General features: G+C 44.8%; 1 protein-coding gene across 1 annotated transcript in view; it reads right to left on the bottom strand.

Moving 5' to 3' along the window:
• GXYLT2 (glucoside xylosyltransferase 2) overlaps positions 1 to 19,563 on the bottom strand; it is an 84,325-nt gene extending 64,762 nt beyond the window's left edge. The window contains exon 1 of the mRNA XM_022572549.2: positions 19,289 to 19,563. Within this exon, the coding sequence (XP_022428257.1) occupies positions 19,289 to 19,563 (275 nt within the window). The remainder of the gene's footprint in view (positions 1 to 19,288) is intronic.
• Between the last annotated feature and the right edge of the window lie 6,456 nt (positions 19,564 to 26,019).

Below are 26,019 nucleotides of genomic sequence, written 5' to 3'. Positions count from 1 at the left end.
CCTGTCTCCAGTCTGATCCTTAACCCCTATCCTATGATTTCTTCTTGTGGGTGCCAGAGTGACGTTCTTCTAAAAATGCACATAGGATAGTGTTACTCCCTTGATAAAAATCATGTAAGGCTCCCGACTGCCTTCAAGGTCAAGTCCAAACTGCTGACTGCGGCTCCTACTTATATCTCTTGTAACTGCCTCTAGCACCCTCCGCCTGCACGGGCAGCCATGCAAAATCACGGTCACACTTATATTGCAGCTCTCCAGCTCACGCCTAGTCATGAGACCATGCTGGGTTGCCTTCGGGCCTTGGCACATACACTGTCTCTCAGAAATGCTCTTCTCTGCTCTCTCTGCCTTGCTAACTGCAGCTCATTTATTAGTCCACAAATGTATACTGAGTGCCTACTACGTGCCAGACACCGTTCTAGGTGCCAGGAAGACAGTAGCGAACAAACCAGACCAAGATGCCTGCCCTTGCAGAAGTTACATTCTACAGGTGGTAGGAAAAAGACAAAGGAAGAATAATGGTCAAAGCAAACAATAACTAAGTAACTTATATAGAAAGTTATCCAGTGGTAAGTGCTAGGAGGAAATAGATAACAGAGCCAGGAGGGATACAGGAGTGGCTGATGGGCTGGAATATATCATACAGTGCAAAGTTAGGGCCGTCCTCACTGAGCAAGTGAGATACAATGACAGCCTGACGGTGGGGAAGGCAGGAGGGAGTCACGTGCTTTTCTGGGTGAGGAAGATTCCAGGCAGAGGGGACAGTCAGAGCAAAGACACTAAATCAGGAGCATGCCTGGTGAACTCAAGAACCCTTGCCTTCAGGATTCAGACGTCTTCTCTCCCTCAGCTTCATGGATGGGTTTTCATACCTGCTATTAAAGCCAACTCCCAACCAATGTATGTAAAGGGATGGGAAGGATGCGTCACAGATAATGCTAAAATCACAGTCAATTAACAAAAAAGACAGTCAAAATACCAGCCAAAGTATGCTACAAAAGAGATTTAATGCAAACTCACTTGCTTAAAATTATGTTCAATGTTTAAAAACACAGGTATCCAAAGGTACTAAAATGATAAATGCAATAGCTTAGATATCTTAAATACGAACCATTACCCCACTCCCAAATAGAACAACTCGGCCTAGTTTAGCTTTACACCTTGGGCTTTTACATAAATTAAAAGTTTTAACCTCAGTAATCAGGGAAATACTAATTCAAACAATAAAGAGATTCCACGTTATTTTCGCATTGGCAAAACATAAAAAATAAAAGTTGGACCATACACATCTCAGAGTGGATATGGAGGTGGGGGACAGCTCAGAGGCCGCTAGCGGCAGTGTAAGTTGACCCAAACACTTTGGAAAGCCTTTTGGCAACATCTATCAGGAGTGAAGATATATATATATATATATATATATATATATATATATACGCCCTCACTCTTCTGGTTTCTACCCTTACATATGTGACCTGAAGAAACTCTTGCACGTCTGCACAGGACCCACACAAGAATGCTCACAGCAGCCCTGTGTATAATAGTGAAAAGTTGGAAAAAACTCTTCTGTCTACGCACAGGAGAATCATGAATATATTTGACAAGTTTAAGTGGAATACTACACAGCAGAGAAAACGAACAACTCAGAAAGTCACGTGTCAACATAAGGATCAAGAGGAGAAAGAGCAATTTGTAGCAGGATAGTGATAGCATGAGACCATTTCGATGAAGCTTGAAAACCAGCAAAACAGCACTGCGTGCTCTTCACAGACATATGGAGCAAAAGTCATCATGCATGAGGATGAGAAACATCAAAGGCAAGGCAGTGGTTATTTCCAGGGACTTAAGTTTTTATTTCTTAAGATGAGTGCAGGGTTCACAGAAATTCATGATGTAATTGTCTGTTTTATTCGTACGCCCAAACTATTTGACATATACTTTGTTTTTCTTTTTGATTAAAAAGGCTTGCACCTCCCTGCAGCACAGCAGGCCACTTCTTTTCTTTGCAGGCTTCAGTGATATGGGACCCCGCACGGTACACAGAGCAGGGGCTGGGGCCTGCAATCTTTTCTGGTGTCTGGTGACAGGTACTAAAAAAGACAAATAAAAGCCTCTCCTGGTGGCAGTTCAAGTATCAGCGGCTGGGGTTTAACGAGACCTTTGCTGCCCCTACTGTGTTACCTCTCACGTTACATTAAAAATCCTGGGCTTCGGGTAATAAGCGTCTGTGCTGTGTGGTCACACGGAATAATCAAGTTTAAGGGTGCTGAAATGGTGTGCCTTTCACGAGATCTTACCAACAGCACACTCAGCCCCTCTCAAATGTCACCTGAAGGCTCTGCAAGGATCAAGGGAAGTCCAGTCTGTGAACCTAGGACTTCTTAACCCCTTGAGTCACCAGGTGTTGGTGGCAAATGGGAGATGGGGAACTGTACTTCCCCTGCTCTGACTGGTGGTTAACTATGTCCTTACTCACACTTTATTAAAGAAGACTGGAGTGGACATTTGCTGTCCAGGATTTTTAAAGACCTGTTGCCGAGGCTGGAGCTGATGGCAGGCACCTTGGCCACCACACTGGTAGAGCCTGGAAGGCAGTCAGCAGAGTAGAAAGCAGAGCTACAAGATGGTGGGTCAGATCTCGGGTGGCATTCCTTGAGCACCTGAATCCAGGTGCACTGACCCTAACCCTGGAAGTTCGTTGATCAAGCCAATAAATTCTCCTCTACTTAAGTCAGTGTGAAACAAACTTACAACTTAGCAATCAAAAGTGTCTTAAGGGCTTCCCTGGTGGCGCAGTGGATGAGAGTCCGCCTGCCGATGCAGGGGACACGGGTTCGTGCCCCGGTCCGGGAAGATCCCACATGCCGCGGAGCGGCTGGGCCCGTGAGCCATGGCCGCTGAGCCTGCGCGTCCGGAGCCTGTGCTCCGCAACGGGAGAGGCCACAACAGTGAGAGGCCCGCGTAGCGCAAAAAAAAAAAAAAAAAAAAAAAAAAGGTGTCTTAACGTAGGTCTTAAAAATAGGTTTCCAATCACCTTGGACTCACTCCGCCTCTCTCATATTCTCACTAGGAGTCATCCTTGAAATGCTCCATGAATCCATTCCCTCTCTGTAGCTCACTGCTAGGACCTTGATCAAATCTCCATCACTCCACCAGTTTCATAGGCGGAGGAGACACCAGATACCACGTTGCACAGCGGATTCCCGACCCGGCTGCATATCATCATCACGGGAGGTGTTTGTTGGTATTGAAACCCCATCTCACAGAGATTCTGATTCCGTGGGTCTGGGGTGAGGCCTCAGAGTTTGCACATGAACACACTTGAACTACAACCACGTGCCGTTCATCTCCAGCCAGGAGCGCATCATCTGAGCTGACCTCTCACCTCTCCTCTGTCTGCCAAACTCTTCCCCGAGCCCTCAGCAACGCCCATTCTATCCTCTGCCTTTTCTCACGGTCTCCTCTTCACCTCTTGCCTTAATGAAAACATGCTGCCTTGTGAGGACGCTACCTCCCCAGCAGACCCCTCGAGTGGCAGCTGTTCTTCCTGCCCTGTCCTAGGGGCCTCAGGGCAGGAGGCGGGGCTGGTTTTCTCCTTGCTTCTCACTGCCGCGCCCAGACGCGGACCATGTCTCCATGGCGAAGTCCGTGGATGCAGCTATTCCACCTTCCGTGCTGCCGTCGTCTCTCAGCTGCCGGTTTATTCCTCTTCATTCACTGAGTTGAGCTTCTTGCAGGTGTTTCTCCTCACCCCCGTTCCTCAATATTCTTCGGGGCTTCATCTGCTCTTTAGAAGATGGTTCCCGATCCTTCAGTTTTGTGAGCTGAACACCCTGCACCTTTTCCTTCTTACTACCTGAAGCACCTAGTGCTGGGCTCATATCCTGGACCTTCACACAAACTGTTCCACCTGGAATGTTCTTCCCTAGCTCTTTGCAAAGCTGCCTCCTTCTCTTTTGGACAGTAGAATGGCCTCCCCTGACACCTCATTGAAGGAGCACCGTCCCTTTTATTTTCCATCATGGTCTTTGTTTATTTCATTCCAAAAATGAACCTCAGCTGGTGATTATATATTCTTTCATTGTAATTTATAGCAAGTACACAATATTATTTACAGTCAATATAAGACAGTGTATCAATAAATTAAAAATATCTTTAGAAAAAACACTGGAATAAAACACAATGCACATTTTCAATTTAAAAAATGTAAAACGTGTTGAAATAGTAAAGTTGGTACATGAAAAAACTTCTTGCCCCATAAAAAATGGGTTTTTTTGCATGTTACATTCTGGTCTTTACTCCATTGAATACATATTTTTACAGCTGCAGTAATGCTGTACATACAATTTTATATCCTACTTTTTTCATCTGCTTCTTTTATTTTTCTTGTTACTTTTTAAGTCTTCATGACCATCATTTTATTCCATCCAGCTAAAACACCATATGGCTTACCATCATTTCCTTTGTGTTGTTGTTTCCAATTGTTCTCAGTTATATATATTAAAAAATCTTGCACTAAGCATGGGTGGGCCAATAGATTTCTTTCTTTCTTTGCATTATTTCCTTTCACTACATTCCCTGGAATGGATTTACTGGGTTAATAGCTATTATCCTAGCAAGAATGTAGTAATTTTGACAGTTTCTCGAATTTACCCAAGAGTTCTTGGAAAACACCAGACCGTAAGAAGCAAAAACAAAAAAAATGTAATAAACATTAGCCCAGCCACCTCTGAACTCCTTGTATGAGGTAACCGTGTAGCTGACTGCTGAAACAAGATGAAACACACTTGCGTATGGCATCAGTGCCTCCAAATTCCTTGTGTTCTGAAGCGGTGATGCTTAGGTTGCAGTTATCATTTAGACACTGCATCAAATAACATTGAGTCTCATAGTGAGAAGTTTTTCCATTTTCAGTTCTTTTTCAACAATGGCAATAAGAAAGTCTCAGTTGGTGCTAATATGTCTTGAACACCTTTCTTTTTCTCTTTTTTAATATTTATTTATTTTGGGCTGTGCTGGCTCTTAGTTGCAGCACGCGGGATCTTTAGTTGTGGTGTGCAGACTCTTAGCTGTGGCATGTGGACTTCTTAGTTGTAGCATGCAGACTTCCTAGTTGCAGCATTCATGTGGTATCTAGTTCCCCAACCAGGGATCAAACCCAGGCCCCCTGCATTGGGAGCACATAGTCTTAACCACTGGACCACCAGGGAAGTCCCCTGAACACCTTTCTAATGTTGCCTAATCCTCCCTTTCAACTGAAAAGACAGCAGACTTTAGATACAGAACCTTCAGCAGGAGAATCAAGTTAGAAATGAACAACATTGTTTGGTTTCCTTAGTGCTTGATTTGACAATTACCTTCTGTTTATGTTTTTGCTGACAATTCATGGTGATGTTATAAAATTTCCTTTAAAAACAAATATACTTAGAATGTGGAGAAATTAGCACCCTCAAACATTGCTGGTGGGATTGCAAAACGGTGCAGCCACTTCAAAAAGCAGTTCTACAGTTCCTCAAAATTTTAAATATAGAACTACCATATGACCCAGCAATCCTATTTCTCGGTATCTACCCGAGAGAAATGAAAGCATATGTCCTCACAAAAATGTGTACATTTATAAATGTTCATAGGAGCATTACTCACAATAGCCAAAAATTCCAACCCCAATGTCCATCAACTGATGAATGGATAAACAAAATGTGGTATGTCCATACAATGGAATATTATTTGGCAATAAAAAGGAATGAAGTACTGATGCATGTGACAACATGTATGAACCTTTAAAACCGTGAACTGTGGACCTCGTGAAAATATAAAAGACCGCATGTTTTATGACTCCATATGTATGAAAAGTCCAGGATAGAAAAATCCATAGAGACATAAGGCAGGTTAGTGGTTACCAGGGACTCAAAGAAGGGGCAAATGGGGAGTGACTGTTTTTATGGGTATAGGGTTTCTTTTCTGGGTGATGAAACTGTTCTGAAATTGGATAGCAGGGATGGCTGCACAAGTCTGTGAGTAAACTAAAAACCTCCACAGTGTACACACCTTTTAAGGGTATTTGAATTATATTGCAATAAAGCTGTTTATTAAATACATAAAGGCACACATTTATAACAGGGATAGGTTTAAACTTTTTCCTTTTAAAGTTAGCATATGGTAGTGTAGTCATGTTAAAAGAATCATGATACTGACGTGGGAACAACTGAGGCTTGTAAAACGCCACCCCCATTGTCCTGGCTTAAGCCAGCCCTGTGATCCAATGAGAAATGATGCTCATAATAACACAGAAGGCTCAGAGCAGAAGCAGCCTCACCACCTCCGCGCTGCCCAAGACGAAGCGTCTCCTTAATTGCTTAAAAAGTCTCAAGCGTGTGACTTAATTAAACTTCAATTTCTGGAGTGTATAAATAATGAAATACGGCATTTGTGTGTCTGCTATTTACGTTGGAGCCTATTACTGCAAAACACACTGAATTATTAAAGCGAGTAATTGCTTTTACTCAGACCCTCTTTTCTGCCATCTGCTGCTACCTCTGTTTCCAGGGCTTCTCCTTAACTGACAGGCTAAATTAACTCAGGTAAAGCTGATGCTATGATACGGGCCAGCAGTGTGAGCTGGACGGAAAAAAAATCACAGTTCTTTCAAACACAGCCTGAAACATTTGGTGACTAGTTTTAACAGGGAAGGAAACACAGAAACATGAGGGTGGGGAAGGAAGCAGACACATTTTAAGAGGTTGAATATGCTCACCCTAGGGGAAGACTTGACTAGCAGAATGCCACTCCCCTCTCCCCTAGTGGAATCTCTTACAAGACGAAGCCACGGCTATCTGAATGTAGAAGTTTGCAAATGGGGTCAGAGTGGCAGTTGAAGACGTGGAAATACCTTGATTCAGCCCCTAGTAGGAGCGTCTGGTGATGGGTGGTTATATCTGCCTTAAGTGCTGGCAGCCAGAGGCACTAGTGAAGCTCCTCACAAACCACAGGTCTGGGAACACAGGAGACCCTTGACAAAAAATTTCCGCACCGAAGCTGTTAGTAGAGCCTTCACTTAGCAACCCAGACGTGACGCTCAGGACTGTGCTAACAGTTAAATCACTTTTAACGACCCATGGTTTGGAGTTAAATCAACTATCTTTAATCTTCCAAGACAGACAGAAAAGCCTGAAGTCCCAGCATTACGTGAACAGTGTTGACACAGTGCCCAAAGTATCTGCCATGAGGCGGAGGCTTGATAAAATCATTCGATAAGGGCATCCAATTACTAATAGTTTGTACTTAGTCTGGATCATGATATTTGAAACACGGCTGTGTTCCTAAACAAAGTCTAGGTCTAACGCACAGTAGGTGTTCAATGTCCAAAGTTGGTGACTTTGTGCGTCTCTAGGTGTGTGTGTCTGCTTTTAGCCATCATTGTACACATATACATGCTTTATGATTAGGAAGTAGCAGAGCAAGGATTCAAACTCAGGCAGCTGGACTTAAGAAGCCCTGCTTTTATTTATGACGCTGTATTTGGGGTCACACACAAGCGAGTCAGAAAAGGAGCCCCTCCAGGCAGATGAAGCCTTTATCTCTACTCAGAGCTCCTGACTCAATGATCCGAAGGTGGACTGGATTTCAGTCCTCACCCACAGCCCCGCCAGGTGTGACTCGCACGGCACACCTGCACCATCTCTACCTCCATAATCCATCCTCTCGCTCTTAGCTGAGGTCACGCACAATTGGGTTTATAATTCTTCTCCTTCCAAAACTCTAGGATGCTGCCTGGACTGATTCTCATTTCATTCTCCCCCCCGTGATTGTTCCTGACACACAGGGGATTCTATTTCTCCATCTCCCTCTTCTTTTCAAATTAAGATGTTATTGAGATTTAAAAAATATGAACCAGCAGCGCTGGTTTGAAATAAATGTCTGGTGACATACGAGGGAGAAGCATGAGGATTACATATTCTGAGAATGGGCACCTCTATCTCATTTCCTGAAAAAGAGCATAAGGGACTTACCAATTTTTTTTTTTTTCGGTACGCGGGCCTCTCACTGTTGCGGCCTCTCCCATTGCCGGAGCACAGGCTCCGGACGCGCAGGCTCAGCGGCCATGGCTCACGGGCCCAGCCGCTCCACGGCATGTGGGATCCTCCCGGACCAGGGCACGAACCCGCATCCCCTGCATCGGCAGGCGGACTCTCAACCACTGCGCCACCAGGGAAGCCCCGGGACTTACCAATTTAAGCAAAGGAAAAGTGGTCTCCCCAGCTAATTTCCATACTCTTATGCCTCAGGCCAATAGGGATTTTAAATTTTTATGATAATTAATATACTTTAAATTGTTTCATAAATATATAAGTAATGCATATACTTATCACAGAAAAAAGTGTAAAATACAGACAAGCGAAGGCGGGCGAGGGGTAACCAAACCAACTTCATAACCTCTGTTAACGTTTTGGTATACCATCTTCCAGAGTTATAACCACTATATGTAGGTGTGTGTATATAAATATGTAAAAACCTTTAAAGAATGGGATAATTTTTATAATCTGTTTTTTTCCCTTACAAATACGAACAATTTTCAAATTTAAAAAAAGAAAAGAGATTTTATCAAAGGGATCTTCTTCAAAGGGATTCTGGAAAGCCATCAAATACTTCACATTTCAAGATCTGTTCCCAAGTACAGTATGGTTGTAAGCAATATGGATCTAGATGCACACAGAGCTGGCTTCAAATTCTAGGTCTGCCACTTGGCTGTCCCATCTTGGGCACACACTTTAACTACTTCTCACCCTCAGTTTCCCCATCTGTAAAAAGGGCTTGTTGATTCTAGTGGCTCTTTGCTTTTGGTTTTGGTGTTTCTTACTAGCGTCCATTTCCAGGTGTTTCTGGTAAGAGCACCTCAGTTTTCTTCGGGGGAAACCACTGTTCTCAGTTCATGAGGTTTGGACGCACCGAAGCATCCTCCCCCAGATGCAGACATCAGGGGTTGGTGTGCATATGATCCAAGCCAGGGCGGTTAGAGGCAGCCCTGGGACTCTTGCTGGATGAAGTCTTTCCCTTCAAGGTTACTAAAGGAGGAGGACTTAAGCCAGACCCGTTGGAACTATCACATGGAAAAATCTGGCCTGAGAGTGTGGCCCACACAGAAGGAAGCAGAGTTAAAAGATGGAGGCAAGATGGTCACACATCCTGGACACACCCATGACTGAAGCTTTATCTCCTTTGCACATCACAGTTTTATGAGCTAGTAAATCCCCTTTTATGATTAAGTGATATGAGCTGATGAGCTGGGATTCCATCACTCCAAATGAAAAAGAATTTGACCTATCCAGTAATAGCACCCACCCCTTAGGTTGTTACGAAGGTTAAACGAAATAACGTGGTGAAGTGCTTCATACGGTACCTGACATGTTTTAAGTCAGCATTAAATATTACTTGTTATCATCATTATTATTAAATATTAACTTAGATGCATCAGAAGCCTTCATTTTTCTCCAAATATTTTATGTCCATGCCCAAAATGGGCGAGGCAGAGCAGCAAAAAATTTATTTTAAGTGTCAATACCCTAAATTATTGCAAACGAGGTTTGAAGTGTTTGTGCATTTTTAAAAGTTCTCAGACATTAACACCGACATCCATTAACCCCGACATCCATTAACCCATTCCTCCTGAGGGATGAAATTTGATACTTGAACACTAAGGCTTGTTACTTTGGAACCAGTGGTCAGACAACCCGGCTCCTTTTAATTCCCACAAAACTGGGATGAGGAAAAAGCAGAGCAAGGGTTCAAGCCCAAGCAGAGACACAGGCCCCTGAAGAGCACTGTCTGTGAACAAAATTCTGCGTTTTGGTGCCTGAGGACACCTCCTAATTCCTGAAAACTCTTCACTTACCCTCTGCTTTTCTGAGCTCGGAAACAATAGTTCTCTGCCCTTGAGTGGAAATCAAAGCTACAGACAGCCTGACTTCCAGGTCTCAAAGTCTCCAGAACAATCGCCCAACCCAACCAGAGGCAGTGAAAAGGGTCCTGTCCCATCTATTCCCGGAGCTTTCACTAAGGACCAGGACACTGGGGTTAGGGTAGCATTCGTTATATGTGGAAGCTGTCTTCATTTTCTCAAGACACAACCCAGGGAAAAGCCTGCCTAAATCCTTAGCTCTGGCTAACATTTGCTGAGACCTTCTCGTGTTGCAGGTACCGTGCCAGCCTTTGACTCACATCGTTTCATTTCCTCGTTGAACTTAGAAGAAAGCCTAGATTGGCCGAGGAGCACTGACTCATTCAAAGCCACACAGCCAGTCAGCTGGATCTAGTTAGGATTCAGTTTCTAAATAATAAAGCAACCATGGACACTAACGGTACTCAGAGCAGCACGTCACTTGCTGAGTGATTGCCATGAGCTGGCCCTGTGCTTGGTGTTTTATGTGCATTATTACAATTTTAGCTCTTTGGACCTCAGTTTCCTCTTGTATAAAAGGAAATCACGCTTCAGATTATGTGTTCTCTATTGCCTCCTATTTATGGAAAGCTTGGACTCTAAATTGTACCATGATGAATTTTTACCAGAAGATGACAGTCTTCCGTGTTGCTAAAAGAGGTCGGGGGGAGGGGCATCCAAACATCACCCTCAAACACACCACAGTCGCTCTTGGCTGCCAAAAAAATCATGGACTCCCAATAAAGGCATGAAGTCAAGAAACTCCTCTTTCCAGGGGGCAGTTTTCGAAATTTCATCATATGAGATAAATCAAGCGCTGGGGAAGATCTGGAGGGGAACATACAATGAATTCCGTCTTCAACTGAAGCCTCTTCTTTTCTTTTTTTTTTTTTAATATTTTAAATGGTGGCAAGATAGATATAACATAAAACTTTATCTCTTGTTTTCTTACAGTAAATTATAACATGAAGAGAAGTATTTCCAAAGGAAACAAATCTGTTCTCAGATTTTCTTCCAATGACTCTCACCTATGGAGTTTCTAGGGAGATGTGTCAATATGGCCACTATTTACGGAATTTTCCAAAGGTGCTAAAAAACAGGTGCTACATATCCACATCAGTCAGGACGTTATGGTGGTGAGTGACAGAAACTCAATTCATGGAAGCTAGGACAGGGACGGGACAGTGGCAAAGGGCAGAAGCTGGCCTTGGGAACAACGTCAGAACCCACCCCCACCCCGGTTGCTGGATGTTGCTTCTCACCCCTCCAGGTCATCTTGGGTCCATGAACTCTCCATGCAGACCAGCTTTCTCCACCTGGCAGAGACACAGCTGCAGCCACTAGAAACAGTTTTCCCTTATGCTGTCTCTGACCCCAATTTTTTAAATCCCTAAAAAAAAGGCTCTAATTTGGCTTAGGAACCTATCCCGGAATCACCTGCCACCTGGGACAAGGTCAGGTGCACAGAATGGCCGCTCCAGGGTGTGACGGACCTTCATTTCCTGTGTGCCCCCTACAGTCATTCCCCTCTCTCTCCATCAACAGCACTGAGGTTTTGATTTAAAGAACCATCTGGTTCTGTTAAGAGGATTCTGGATGCAAATAACAGAAACCTCAACTCCAGCGTGGAAGAGAAGGGCCCTAGATAGGGCAGGCCTCTGGATCTGTGGATTCCAGGGCTCAGTACTGTCCTCAGGGACCCATAGTCTCCTTGTTTCTCTACTCTACTGCCCAGAGTGATGACTTCAGCCAAAGCTGGTTTTCTAAGGATCGTGGTGACAACTGGGACTATTTATTTCCTTGTTCATATCTAGAAGATAAAGTCTTTTGTCCAATAATGTAAAATAAGTCCTTCTCTTCTTATTCCGTTCCCTTTTTTTTTTTTTTTTTTTGCTGTACGCAGGCCTCTCACTGTTGTGGCCTCTCCCGTTGCAGAGCACAGGCTCCGGACACGCAGGCTCAGCAGCCATGGCTCACGGGCCCAGCCGCTCCGCGGCATGTGGGATCTTCCCGGACCGGGGCACGAACCTGTATCCCCTGCATCGGCAGGCGGACTCTCAACCACTGCGCCACCAGGGAAGCCCCCGTTCCCTTCTTACGCAGGAACTGATTGGGCCAGCTTGGGTCATGTAACACCTGTACACCAGTAACTATTGCCAGAGAAATGAAATTATGTCTTAGCCCTGGATATATAAAGTTTACACTACAACAGGGATGGGACTGTCATAGCAGGCTTAGACCATTGCCTGGAGGTACAGTTCACTGTCAAATTGGGGGTGGGGTGGGAGAATGGAGGTCAGGAGCCAAAGACAAGTCTATTACATCACCCTCCCCCCAGTGGTTTAGGTGGTCTTGGCTTCATCCCTAACTCAACGGGTGGCCCTTGCTTGGTTTACTTCAATTAGCTAATCCCATCCCACCCCTCTACTCCTTCCCATTTCCTCATCCACACTGTAGGCATTTAAACCAACCAAAGCCAATGAGATGGGAGAAAACTTTCGCTGGTGCTTCTAGGAAATAAAAACACTCCCTCATCCAGAGAAGCAAGGTGAGCCTGGAGCATCTTGTAGCGCCCGAGTAAGAAAGTGCTCAGAAAGGCAAAACTAAAAACAGAAAGCCGAAACACAGTGATGGGGGTCTACCAGAGGAGCAGAGCAGCCAAGTGAAAGAGCTACTAATCACCAGACGGAAACAATTTCAGCCACAAAATAAAGTCATACTGGACTGTAACTCAAAGCACAAAATCAATATCTACCAGTCCATCCTGATTTATGACTGAATAACACAGGGGGGAGAACAAACACAACCTCTCCCACACAAAAGAATTTCAAATTATTTATATAGAGATACTCCGCCCTCAAGGAGGGGGAACACAACTCCGCACTCCTTAGGTGGGAGTTGTGCACAGTGACTTCCTTCTAAAGAGTAGAGTATAGTGAGGGGGGAAAGAGTAAGTCTAGAGTGGAGAAAGCTGACAAACACTAGCTCAGCCAGTGGCCAAGGTCAATGTTAAATCATGTCGGTAGTATACGCACTTGATAGGACGTGATGAAAACGGCACTTTACCTCTACAGTCTTCCTCCAGATAACCCATAACCCCAGTTATCACCATGAGTAAAACACCAGACACATTCCAACAGCGGAGTATCTTATAAAATATCTGACCAGTGCTCTCCAAAACTCGCAAGGTCATCAAAAACAAGGGAGACTTCCCTGGTGGCGCAGTGGTTGAGAGTCCGCCTGCCGATGCAGGGGACACGGGTTCGTGCCCCGGTCCGGAAAGATCCCACATGCCGCGGAGCGGCTGGGCCCGTGAGCCATGGCCGCTGAGCCTGCGCGTCCGGAGCCTGTGCTCCGCAACGGGAGAGGCCTAACAGTGAGAGGCCTGCGTACCGCAAAAAAAAAAACAACAACAAGGGAAGTCTGAGAAACTGTCACAGCCAAGGGGAGCTGAAAGAGACATGACAACTAAATGTACTGTGGTGTCATGGATAGAATCCTGGAACAGAAAAAGAGCACTAAGTAAAAACTAAGGAAATCTAAATACATTAAACATTAGTAATAATGTATCACTATCACTTGATAAATGATAACAAATGTATTGTACCAGTGTAAGATTTTAATCAGAGAGGAAACTGGATACAGGCTATATGGTAACGCTCTGTACTACATACTCCCCAATTTTTCCACAAATTTGTTGTAAAAAATAAAACCTCTTAAAAAGAAAAACATTCCCTCTCTTAGAAGGATGTTACTATTAGAGATACTTACTATTTTCCTAAAGGGTGTAAGATTGTTTTGAATGTTATTAGGTAACATGTAACTTAATAATATAAGTAAAGTCTAGTGCTGGCACAAGGGGGGGGTTGCTGCATTTACTCATTCATTAGTTCATTTAACAAATATTTATTGAGTACCTACTGTGAAATCATCTCTGTTCTAGGTGCCAGTGGTACACTGGTTAATAAGACATGAAGTGTGCATGAAGAGGGGAGGAGCTAACAAAGTAGGATTTTCACACAATGATGAGTGCTATTCCAAAAAAATACGAAATAAGAGTAAGGAGGTTGAAGATGATGGGCAGGGCCCTTTTTTCTAGGGCAGCTGGGAAGATCCCGCTGAGGACAGAATCTGAAATCAGAGCTGAAAGAAATGAGGGAGCTAGCCACACAAGGATGTGAGCAAAGAACATTCCACCACAGGAAAAAGTAAACAGTGCTGGGGTAGGAATGAGTGCATTTGAAGGCCAGTGTGGCTGGAGCAGAGTGCGTGAAGTGGGGAAGGGCAGGACATGAGATCAGAGAGCTAAATGGGCTGAAATCAAACAAGGGTTCAAAGGCCACACTAAGAAATAGAATTTTACTCTGCATGATGGGAAATTAGGCACTGGAACCAGCAAAGTGACCCAGTTACATATTTAAGATTATTCCAGCAGCTGTATGGAAAATGGACTGTAGAGGGCGCTAGAGTGGAAACCCCAAGCCAGAGAGAAGCTACTGTAGTCCATGTGTCAAACTATGGTGTTTAGCTCAGTGGTAGCATGGAAGTGGTAGATATAGTGGGATTGGGGTTATATTTGGGGATAAAACCAAGAGGGTTTATTAACTGAATACACAGAGAGGGTGAAAGAGGGGTCTCACAGACCAATCAACAAAAATGAATTGGACAAGAATCAGGACTCACAGTGACAAAATATCATAGATGGTCCCCAAGATCTAGAGATCTGTAATGTGTTCTGGGGCGACCAGCTAATTATAGGATGGCCACAGACTTGGCATTCTGCTGTATAACATCATCCCTCTTTAGTGAGACATTTATTCAGGCTTGAACCCTCTAAGAAGACTTATCTCAGAGACCAAAGAGAACTGCAGGAAGTGCTGTCTCTTGATGAGCAAATACGCACGCTTCCTCTCGGGGCAGCTCCAGAGGCTGCCAAGTGTGTAATGTGTTTCTGTATTGTCTCCCCACCCCCCTCCCCCAAATTCTGGGAGGGAGGCAACTCCATTCACCATTGCACACTGAGTACCTGCCCCAGGATACATGTGCAATAAACATTTGCTGAATGACTGTGGAATAAAATGACAGAGGTAGCCTAAGTCTCCCTTAGAAGTCATATTTTAAGAGAAAACAGCAATAGCCAGGCTAACACAGAGACAAAGAATAAAGTTCAGGAGGGGGTTGAGGCTGACTAATCACTTGGAGCGCTAGGCTACAGCCAGTAAATGAGAAACAGTGATTTTGCAAGAGATGGCACAAAGGGCTAAGCAACAGTCATTGATGGGATTTTGCAGCTGAACTTGTTGATCTCATCACAGGACCATCAAATGTCAGAGCTGGAAGAGATCTTAGAAAACTTGTAGATCGACCCACATGTTTACAGATAAGCAAATTAGGGTGAAATGGCTCAGGACTAGAACCCAATCCTCTGGACTCCAGATGCCAAATTCTTTTTCCTATCACACAGATGGGCAGTTATATTGAACTTCCTCTTCCGTATGTAGGCTCAAAGAGGAGTTTTCAGAGCAAGCTGGAGAGAGAGTCTTCTGAAATCCGAAGTCTATACTAATATAAAATTCTCATTTTAGAATTCAGTTCCATGAAGAATAAATGATCCCTCTTGATAAACTTTTCCCCTTATCATTCAAAGAAAATAAGGCAGCCCATCATGGTTCCCTTTTTGACACGGCTGTCAGGAAGGTTAGAGCTAAATTTTTCTTTTTCTAATAAATTTATTTATTTATTTAATTTTTGGCTCCATTGGGTCTTCGCTGCTGCACGTGGGCTTTCTCTAGTTGCAGTGAGCGGGGGCTACTCTTTGTTGCGGGGCGCAGGCTTCTCATTGTCGTGGCTTCTCTTGTTGGGGAGCACAGGCTCTAGACACGCGGGCTTCAGTAGTTGTGGCTCGCGAGCTCTAGAGCGCAGGCTCAGTAGTTGTGGCGGACGGGCTTAGTTGCTCCGCGACATGTGGGATCTTCCCAGACCAGGGCTCGAACCCGGGTCCCCTGCATTGGCAGGCGGATTCTTAACCACTGCGCCACCAGGGAAGCCCCGTTATAGCTAAATTGAACACTTAATCCTCATAACAACAGTGGCCTCAGTGGTTAAGAATATGCCTGCCAATGCAGGGGACATGGGTTCGAGCCCTGGGCCGGGAAGGTCCCACATGCCCCGGAGCAACTAAGCCCGTGCACCACAACTACTAGTCTGCGCTCTAGAGCCCTCGTGCCACAACTACTGAAGCCTGCGCGCCTAGAGCCTGTGCTCCGCAACTAGAGAAGCCACCGCAATGAGAAGCCCGCACACTTCAACAAAGAGCAGCCCCTGCTCACCGCAAGTAGAGAAAGCCCGCGTGCAGCAACGAAGACCCAACGCAGCAAAAATTAAAAATAAATAGAATTCAGATTTGGAAAAATTAGTAATTAAAAACAACAACAGTGGCCTTAGTTTTTGTCAAAAAGTACTTCTTTCCCACTCCTCTTTATGACTTTTCATGTTTCATAAGTATTTCAATGGCCTTATTGTATATGTCTCTGTTACTGTTAGACGTCTCAAATTTGTTTTGGAAGTCAGCCAGGTCTAAATCACCAAAAAAAACAAAATAGAAGGAAGATTTCATTTCTCTTGTGCACTGGAACGGCTACTTATAGTGTGGTGTACGTTTTCAGATCCCACCCTTGACCTAAAACTCAGACATTACCTCCCGGCTTTATATTTATAGAAAGGAGAGCCCACCACACGACAGACTGCATACAAATGACTAGTTATAAAATTGTAGGGTCTGCCTGCTAACTAGGCAAGTCCCTGGAAACTTCTCCGAAATGAAAACAAGATGTGGAAGGAGAGTGCCATGCTTGCTGTGCTGACGTGGCAGGACTTCACTTACACCAGGACCCCGGGGGGAGCAGTGCAGCCTGGACTGAGGATGGTCAGCAGGTGGTGGACTGGGTCCCACCCAGCTCCACGCTTGCTGCCGACTACTCCCCAGGCTCGAGATACAAGATCACCGTAGCCTTCGTCTCTTCTGGATTCTAGCCATGTAAAGAGATTAAAGCGCTCATTTTCTGAAAACATGAGGCTTTCTTTTCCCTCCCTAAAATGAAATTCCTCTTAAACCACAAAAATTTAACCCAGGCAGGATTAGGAAAGCAACAAAGGCGTCCATGCAGAGATCTTTCCTCCTGCTCCCTTAGTGCTCTGTCGCTGTTTCTGTCCAGGTAGCAAAAGAAACGTTAATAAGTCCCTGAAAATGTCAACATCGCCAGAGGACGCTAGACTTTCATGTTTATGCATTCGAGCCTGAGACTTCCTGTGGCTTTTTTCTGTTTTTTCCTCTTTCCTGAGTTTGAAAATTTTGTTCTTTATTCTTATGGTGTTGCCCATGATTTCCATGATAATCTAAGAGATACGTTTAGAAGAAAAATGGCTTCAGGAGACACTGTTGCTCATGGAAATAGTCCTTCCCGAAAACAACCATTTGGATTCTGTTCATGATCTCTTCCGAGTCAGGGCCAATTTGCTCAGACAGAGACAAGAAAATGCTGCCCCAATGTTCCCAACACCTTGAAGGATGAAGACAGTTCCAAAAATCTATGATGTTTCTTCAGAAAAATTTCAGGAAAATTATGAATGCAGGCAAGCCTACTGTATGACACCTGCATTAGTACGAAAGGGCTCAACCTGTACCAAGACTGCTGGGATCTGTATCCTCATCGTGGAACCTTGGACAAATTGCTAAACCTTGTGTAATATTTTCCTCATCTGTAAAATGGAGATAATATTAGTGCTTAACCAGTGCTTACTTCACAGAGCAGTCTCTCAAAGTTTGGTGTGCATCAGAAACAAGAGGTGGGCTTGTTAAAACACATACCAGTGAACTCAACCTCTTGATTTTTGATTTCGTGAGCCTGGGTGGAGGAGGGGAGGGGTGAGACTCAGCATTTCCAACAAAGCCCCAGGTAACTCTGGTGCTGCTGGTTCAAAGAGAACTCCAAGAGAACCACTATCTAGGGTTAGGGTGCAGATGGCGTAGTTAATGAACGTAACCGAAGTGTTAATAATGACTATTTTAATGTACTGTGGTTAACACTATGCGTTGTAAAAAGTTAGCTGTGATAAATGGTGTCCATTCTAATTATCTTCCAAGTTGTCCCATCAACTTACAAATCATAGCAACTTTGTAGTTAAACCGGAATAGAATCCATTACAAGAAACCTCAGTACATAAGAGGGAAAACCCTATTAACTTCCTAACAGAAATATCCTTATTCTAAAGAGTGAATACATTCATAAGAGATTGTAAATGGTTCTAAATAGACTTAAAAGCAATTCTATACATCACTGGGGGTTTTTCCCCTAAAACTTGTCCATACCCATCTGTACATTTCTTACCAGGCAGAAGAGAAACAAAAGCTGACACAGCTACTTGCTAGGTTTCCTGACTTTTCTCTCACTTACAGTAAAAACGCCAAACCAAATTTACTCATTACGGCGAAAAAGAAGTCTTCCACTCGTTTCAAGTAATTAAGGAGCCCAGCAAATGTGGACGTTGCAACTGGCAGTTAGAAACATCAACAGTCTCCAAATGGTAGAGGAAACAGAGGGCTACAAGACAAGGGGATTTTTTAAAAGCTCTCCACAACAAAGGAAATGAACGCAAATCCCTAACCTGCGGGTGTTCCAGCAACCCTAAGGCCAAAGATGAAAAGCTGTGGCCGGTTAAGCTCTGTGCAGATAAAGAGGATATCAAACAGAATGTCGAAGGCTAAGATGTTTTCCTTGCAGGGCTCTGACCACACATGAGTCTGAAAAAGAAGGAGGAACAGGGAAAGCCGCACGCTTCCAAGGAGAACACTCAGTACACTCTGGTCGAGAGCCTCTTCTGTTCTAAGCACAGGGGGAGATTTGCGGTTCAGTGAGAGGCAGCCAGTAGTTAGTAAACATCTAACTTTTCCAACTCAATCGGATCTAAGTTTTTGGTAGATATTCTCCAGTGAAACATGAGAGTTAGATAAAGCATTCTTAAATCGTGATGGCTATTGAGAAATTCGACAAAGGGCGCATGTTTGCAAGAACGCAAAAAAAAAAAAAAGCCTTTGCCCTGACAGTTAAAAATGTACCATGCAGACCACTTTCCCTGACACTTCTCTTTTCAAAAGGTACGTGATGACCAGCACTGCGCTGTTAACAGGACTCCACGAAGACGGTTTTTCATTTCTAGCGGGGAAAGAAAGAAAAGTGGGCAGCCCGTGGGTGAACTTGGAGTTTGTCCCTCCAGCCCACAGCCTCCCATGGACCGGACACGGGTGGAAGGAGGGAGACACGGGTCCGCGGATGGGATTCCGGGGCTGCCACGACTCACCTCGCCAACTTCTTCAGGCTGTCGGCGCCCCGACGGCTGGCTCGGGGGCGCGGACGCGGAGGCCGGCGCCGGCGAGCGCTCTGGACCGCCCCCGGGAGGGCACCCGGGCCCGGGAGGCGCGCGGGGGCCGGCGCGGGGCGGCGCGGCAGGGCGGACGCGGGGCGAGCGAGCGGCGCGGGGGGCGCGGCGCGGCGGGCGCGCAGGGACAGCCCCGCGAGCAGGAGCGCGGCCAGCGCGAGCAGGAGCAGCGCCGCCGCCTTGTTGCGGAGCTTCATGGTGCGGCGCGGCGGCGGCGGCGGCGGCGGCGGCCCCTGGGCGGCGCGGCCCCTCTGCGCATCGCGGCGCGCCGGGCGGCGGCGGCGGCGGCAGCGGCGGCAGCGGCGGCGGGGCGAGGGCAGCGGCGCGCGACGGCCGCCTCCTCAGCCCGCCAGCCGGGGACTGGGGTCCGGGCGGCCGACGGGCGAGCGGGCGCGCGACGGAGGAGGAAGAAGGGGAGGGAGGGGGAGGCGTGAGCCGACCCGAGGAGGGGCAGCCCGCGCCTACCGTACTGTGTGGAGTAGCCGCCCGTTCGTCCGCCCACCCGCCAGCCGCCAGGCGCTCCGTCTTCAGGTAGGGCAGCCTAAAAACCTCTCACCTCCTCATTCATCCACTCATTCATTCATTCGTTCATTCATTCGTTGTCTCCCATTCCGTTCCATTCCCTCGTTTACTTCCTCAATTCCGTCACTCATTCACTTACTCTCCCATTCCATCTTCTCTTCATCGGATTCTCTCTTATTCCATGCATTTGCCCCATCATTTATTTTTACCCATCTATCCACGCACTCGTGCACCTACCCATACATCCAATCAGGCAGGGACATCTCTGTCCTGTTTTCCCAATGCAGGGCCTGGCACTCGGTGGGTACCTGTAGGATAACCACTCCAGATCCACGTTGTCTAAACAAGTTACAGAGTGAATTCTAGAGTCTGGGTTTGAAATCTGACTCTGCCGCTCGTGATCTAGGCTAGGTGATCATGAGCACGTGGCACAACTTTCTTGAGCCTTACTTTCCTTACATGCAAACTGGGATTGTATTGCTGCTCTCCGCAGAGCCGTTGTGTGGACATTACATTAAACAAAGCATTCGAAGAAACTCGCACAGTGCCTGGCTCACAATTGGTGCCCAATAAAAGCTCTGTGATAATTAGTACAATAAAACAGAGCTTGTCATATATACATAAAAGCACACTTTTTCTTTCTGACATAGATTTGATATAGAGTAATATTCACAAGCCAGTGTAGAAATGAATGTTTCTGAGACTTTAAAAGCCGCAATCACCAGATGAAGTTTCCAGAGTTTCCCAGCTCTTCTTCCAGGGCATCCCCGATCATCAATGTGAAGCATGAGGACACCTCCTCTTATTATTCACCATGAACTGACAGCCGGCGTTCTATTAACTCTCTTTTCTGCTTGGCCACGTGACAAGGAACAGCAGTTCTGACAACGTCTCTGAGATTCTACAAGATTCCATGTTGCCTTATAAATCGTCTAAAATTCAGTTATATTCCGAATGGTTCTCATATTAGCATTACATTTTAATTCTTTGAGATCCTATTGTATTTAAAGTTCTAGGAATGAGAATATTTAAACACCTGGAACCTCTGGCCAAGTAGGCACCTAAGAGATGGCAGGATGCAGGCTCAAGGTGTGCACAGCAGATGTTGCAGGTAAACGAGCACAAAAAAATCCATCGATTTCCACTGAGGGTGGGGTATCGTCCCGCTAGGATGCATTTGGAATTGGGGGAAGGATGTTTTGGGTTGTCACAATAACTGGCAAGTTCTACTGGCACATACTGGACCTCCCACAATGCTCAGGACACTCCAGCAGCACAAAGAATTGTCCTGGGCCAACTGCCAACACGGGGGCACTGTGGAGAAACACTGCGATAGGCTAAAGCCTGGTGTTCAGGCCTTCCAAGTTTAGAAATGGCCACTATTATGTTAGTATGTGGCCCAGTGAAGCAAGAATTCCCAAACTCTGTCTTGCCACTTCCTCTCTTCCTCAAGGAGACACATGCAATAAGAATAAAACAAGGCAAAGTAACACTTGGCTAACAGCTAAGGTTTTGGCCTCAAACACCAAAGTAGAACTTGGAACAACTAGGTTTGACCAAACAGAGGACTCTGTTTTCTTTTACCTTGCTGAAACAAAGGAAAGGCCTGATTTATCTCCTTCCCCTGCGTCCAAATTCATGTTTGGGTTACCATTCTGATATCTAACATCATGGAAAAAAGATTCCAGATACCATATCTATGACTCATCCCATTTGTCCCTTGGATGTCAAATATACCAAATGCTTGTGTATTTGTCCCCCTACCCCAGAAATCTGTTTCTCCCCTTGTCTAGATACTCAGTTGCTCAAGCCAGAAATTAGGTGGGAACCATCTTTGATTTCTCTGTTTCCCCTCACCTCCTGTATTAGTTATCTGTTGTTGCCTAACAAACTACCCCAAGTGTGGTGGCTTAACATAATACACATACAACCTCATGCTTTCTGTGGGTCAAGAATCCAGCACAGTTTGGCTGGGCCTCTGCTTCACAGGCTCTCAAAAGGCTGTAATCAAAGTGTTGGCCTGGGGGTGGCGGTCTCATCTGAAGGCTCAACTGGAGAAGGATCTGCTCCCAAGCTCACTCACATGGTCGTCGGAAGGGTTTCAGTTCATTGGACTGAGGGTTTCTGGTCCTTGCTGGCTCTTGGTCAGAGGCTGCCCTCAGTACCTTGCCAGGTGGCTCTCTCTATCAGAATAAGTACATCAGAAAAGCCAGAGAGAGAATGCCATCAAGACAGAGGTAACAGTTTTTTATTATCTATTTTTGGAAGTGACATCCCATCACTATGCCATCTTCTCCTTGTTGGAAGCAAGGCATTAAATTCATTCTGCCCTCAGGTGGAGAGGATTACACAAGGGCCTGAATACCAGGATTACTGGGAGCTGTTTTAGAAGGCTGCTTCCCTCACCGCCCATACCCAAAGAGTCAGCAAGTTCTGTTGACTCTGCCTCCAAGACATAATCGGCATCTCTCCACTTCTCTCCTGAATTGTCAATAGTGTTTGCTTGACAAGATCAAACCTTGCCCAATTCCTAATGGCCTTGTTCCCATAGTATTTCACATAAGTTATTCCCACTCCATCCCCCATGACTCTGAATTATATGAAGTGGCTCTTCTATGGCCTAGAAACTTTCTAATTGATCTCCTTGCTTTTTCCCATGGCTTCCTTCAATCCTTAAACCAGAATAATCTTTTAAAAACATAAACTATTTCTCCTTTGCTTACAACTCTTCAGGGATGGTAACAGATTTTTAGATCTAATACCCAAGGCACAATCCATGAAAGAAATGATTGATAAGCTGGATTTTATTATAATTTAAAACTTCTGTTCTGTGAAAGACAAAAGTCAAGAGATTCAGAAGACAAGCTACAGACTGGAAGAAAATATTTGCAAAAGACACATCTGACAAAAGGCTGCTATGCAAAACATGCAAAGAACTCTTAAAACTTAACAATAAGAAAACAAACAACCTGATTTAAAAATGGGCCAAAGACCTTAATAGATGCTTCACCACAGGTGATATGCAGATGGCCAGTAAGTGAATGAAAAGATGCGCCACGTTCTGTCACCAGGGTGGTCCAGAGGCTAACGCTCTGCGCTCCCAATGCAGGGGCCCCGGGTTCGATCCCTGGTCAGGGAACTAGATCCCACATCCCACAACTAAGAGTTTGCATGCTGCAACTAAAAAAAGATCTTGCATGCCACAGCTAAAGACCCTGCAGGCCGCAGTGAAGATCCCATGTGGCACAACTAAGACCTGGCACAGCCAAATAAATAAATAAATATAAAATAAAACAAAAAACAAACAGTGAGATACCACTACACACCTATCAGAATGGCCAAAATCTGGTACCCTGACACCACCAAATGCTGACGAGGATGGGGACCAACAGGGATTCTCGTGCATTGCTGGTGGGAATGCAAAATGGTACAGGCAGTTTGGTGGTTTCTTACACAATGAAACACACCCTTAACCATACAGCCAGCAGTCACACTCCTTGGTATTTATTCAAAGTAGCTGAAAACTTATATTTATAAAATAGCCTGCACTTCAGTGCAGGTTATTACTAATTAGTTATTAGTAATTCGTAATAGCAGCTTTAATAGTAATTGTGAAAACTTGGAGGCAACCAAGGTGTCCCTCAGCAGGTGATGGATCAATAAACTGTAGTGCATCCACACAGTTGGATGTGGACTTTGGGTGATAATGGTGTGTCAATGCATATTCTTCAGTTGAACGAATGTACCCCTCTGGTGCTGAGGTGTTGATGGTGGAGGAGGCTGTGTATAAGAGGAGACAGTATGTGTATTGGAATTCTCTGTAGTTTCCCTTCAATTTTGCAGTGAACCTAAAAAATTGCTCTTAAAGAAAAATCTATTCTTTTAAAAAAGCAGGTATGGGATTTTTCACTCAAGTACTCTGACTCTACTGTCCGTGTTGTTAACCATGCCCCCCAGAGTGTAATGTATATATGTTGCTTAAGCAAAGAGAAGGCTGTGAAATGACCTCTACAAGATGGTAGCCAATAAATACCTCAGTGGGCAGGACAGGAGGTTTGGGGTTATGTCTGCATCAGTTAGAAGCAACGGAAGAGAATATCTGACTAACTGTGGCTTAATCTATGGCTTTTCCAACTTTAATGGGTGGACAAATGATCTGGAGGCCTCATTAAAATGTAGATATCAAGGTCGTGTATCTGAGCCATGGCCTGAGAGTCTGCATTTCTAATAAGCTGTTAAACATTGCTCCCTGGGGCTTCCCTGGTGGCGCAGTGGTTGAGAGTCCACCTGCCGATGCAGGGGACACGGGTTCGTGCCCCGGCCCAGGAGGATCCCATATGCTGCCGAGCGGCTGGGCCCGTGAGCCGTGGCCACAGAGCCTGCGCATCCGGAGGCTGTGCTCCGCAACGGGAGAGGCCACAGCAGTGAGAGGCCCGCGTACCGGAAAAAAAAAAATACAAACAAAACCATTGCTCCCGCTGCTAGTGGTGATCCAACATTTTAAGTAGCAAGGACTTGGTATATTCATCTTACATAGTAAGAAATCCAGAACAGATGGAGGACAGGGGTAGAAGGAAATGTGTCCACTGGATACCTACTGTGAACATTTTTGTATTTGTCTTTCGGTGAGCATAAGAATGCATGTGTGTTGGATATATACTAGGATGGAAATTGCTGTGCTACAAAGTAAGCATAAGCTTACCTTTAGTGGATGCTACCCAACAGTTTTCCCACGTGATTTTCTCAACTTACCCACCTACCAGTAACACATGAGAGTCATGGTTGCTAAACATCTTTGCCAACATTTTGTTTGTTTGTTTGTTTCATTTTAGCCGCTCTGGTGGGTGGGTAGTGGTATTGTGGTTTTAATTTGTATTTCCCTGAGGACTAATGAAGTTAAGCATCTCTTCATGTATGTATTGGCCAATTAGACTCTTATTTTATGTCTTTTATGAAATATCTGCTCCAGTCTTTTGCTCATTTTTCTGTTGAGTTGCATTTGATTGATTTGTAGGATTCTCCAGAATCTGCATAAAGAACCCTTATCAATAAATATAGTTTCATTTTTAAATGTAAATCTTTGATTAACTTGGCATTTATCCTGGGTGAGTATGGGCCCAACCTTTTTTTTTTTTCAGATGGTTTTCTCAACACCAATACTGCACAGTCCCCCTTTCCCCCATCAATCTGAGATGTCGCCTTGGTCATGTGCTGCAGTCCTAGGTGTATCTTGAGATATTTCTGGGTTTTCTATTCCATTCTGCTTGTCTGTCTCCCGTGTGAGGTGCAATTTTACGTACTTAGCATTAAAACATGCTTATATATCAATCAGGATGAGTCGTATTGTTTTAGAGCTTCCCAGGCTATTTTTATTTGTTTTTCCATATGAACTCAGAACTAGTTTGTCTCATTCTAAAATTAAAAAAACAACTTTATTGGCATTAAGACAAATTTTTAAATTAACTTACAACGAATTAACATCTGCACAATCTTGCTTTTCCAGTCGAGAGTGATTTAGCGTCCCTTATTGGTTCAAGTCTTATTTGGTACCCTTCAAGGATGCATAGACTTTTGAGAAGCATAACTGAGTGGGTGGGAAAGCGAGGAAAATCTCTGAGGCCAAGAAACCACAAGAAAGTAAGAAACCTGAGAGATTATTCAGCCCTGTAGTCAAATTTTTCTTTGGACAGGAAATAAAACCTAGAGCCCAACCAAGCAAGGTATGAGGTTGGAGTGGGAACGCCTGAATAAACTGGGTCCCCCTAAGAGTGGCACTCTGACTATAACAGTCACAGACTATGTAAAGCATCACTCAGCTGAGCAATAGCACCTTATCAGGCTCATGCCTAGAATTCTCAGGGTCTGGGGCAAGAGTAAAAATGGAGACCCACCATTATAGCACAGAGAGCTCTGGTCAATAGTCTGTAATAACCTAAATGGGAAAAGAATTTGAAAAAGAATAGATACATGTATATGTATAACTGAATCACTTTGCTGTACACCTGAAGCTGAAGCTAACACAACATTGTTAATTGACTATACTCCAAGATAAAATAAAAATTTTTAAAAAATGGAGACCCACCTACCATATGCTTAACTATTTACAAGTTATAAGTCAAACTAACCACTGT

Source organism: Delphinapterus leucas, chromosome 10, assembly GCF_059928025.1.
Source record: "Delphinapterus leucas isolate spDelLeu-1000000601 "Yukka" chromosome 10, BTC_Dleu_Yukka2, whole genome shotgun sequence".
NCBI classification, from domain to species: domain Eukaryota; kingdom Metazoa; phylum Chordata; class Mammalia; order Artiodactyla; family Monodontidae; genus Delphinapterus; species Delphinapterus leucas.
This window is presented reverse-complemented; position numbering and strand designations above follow the sequence as displayed.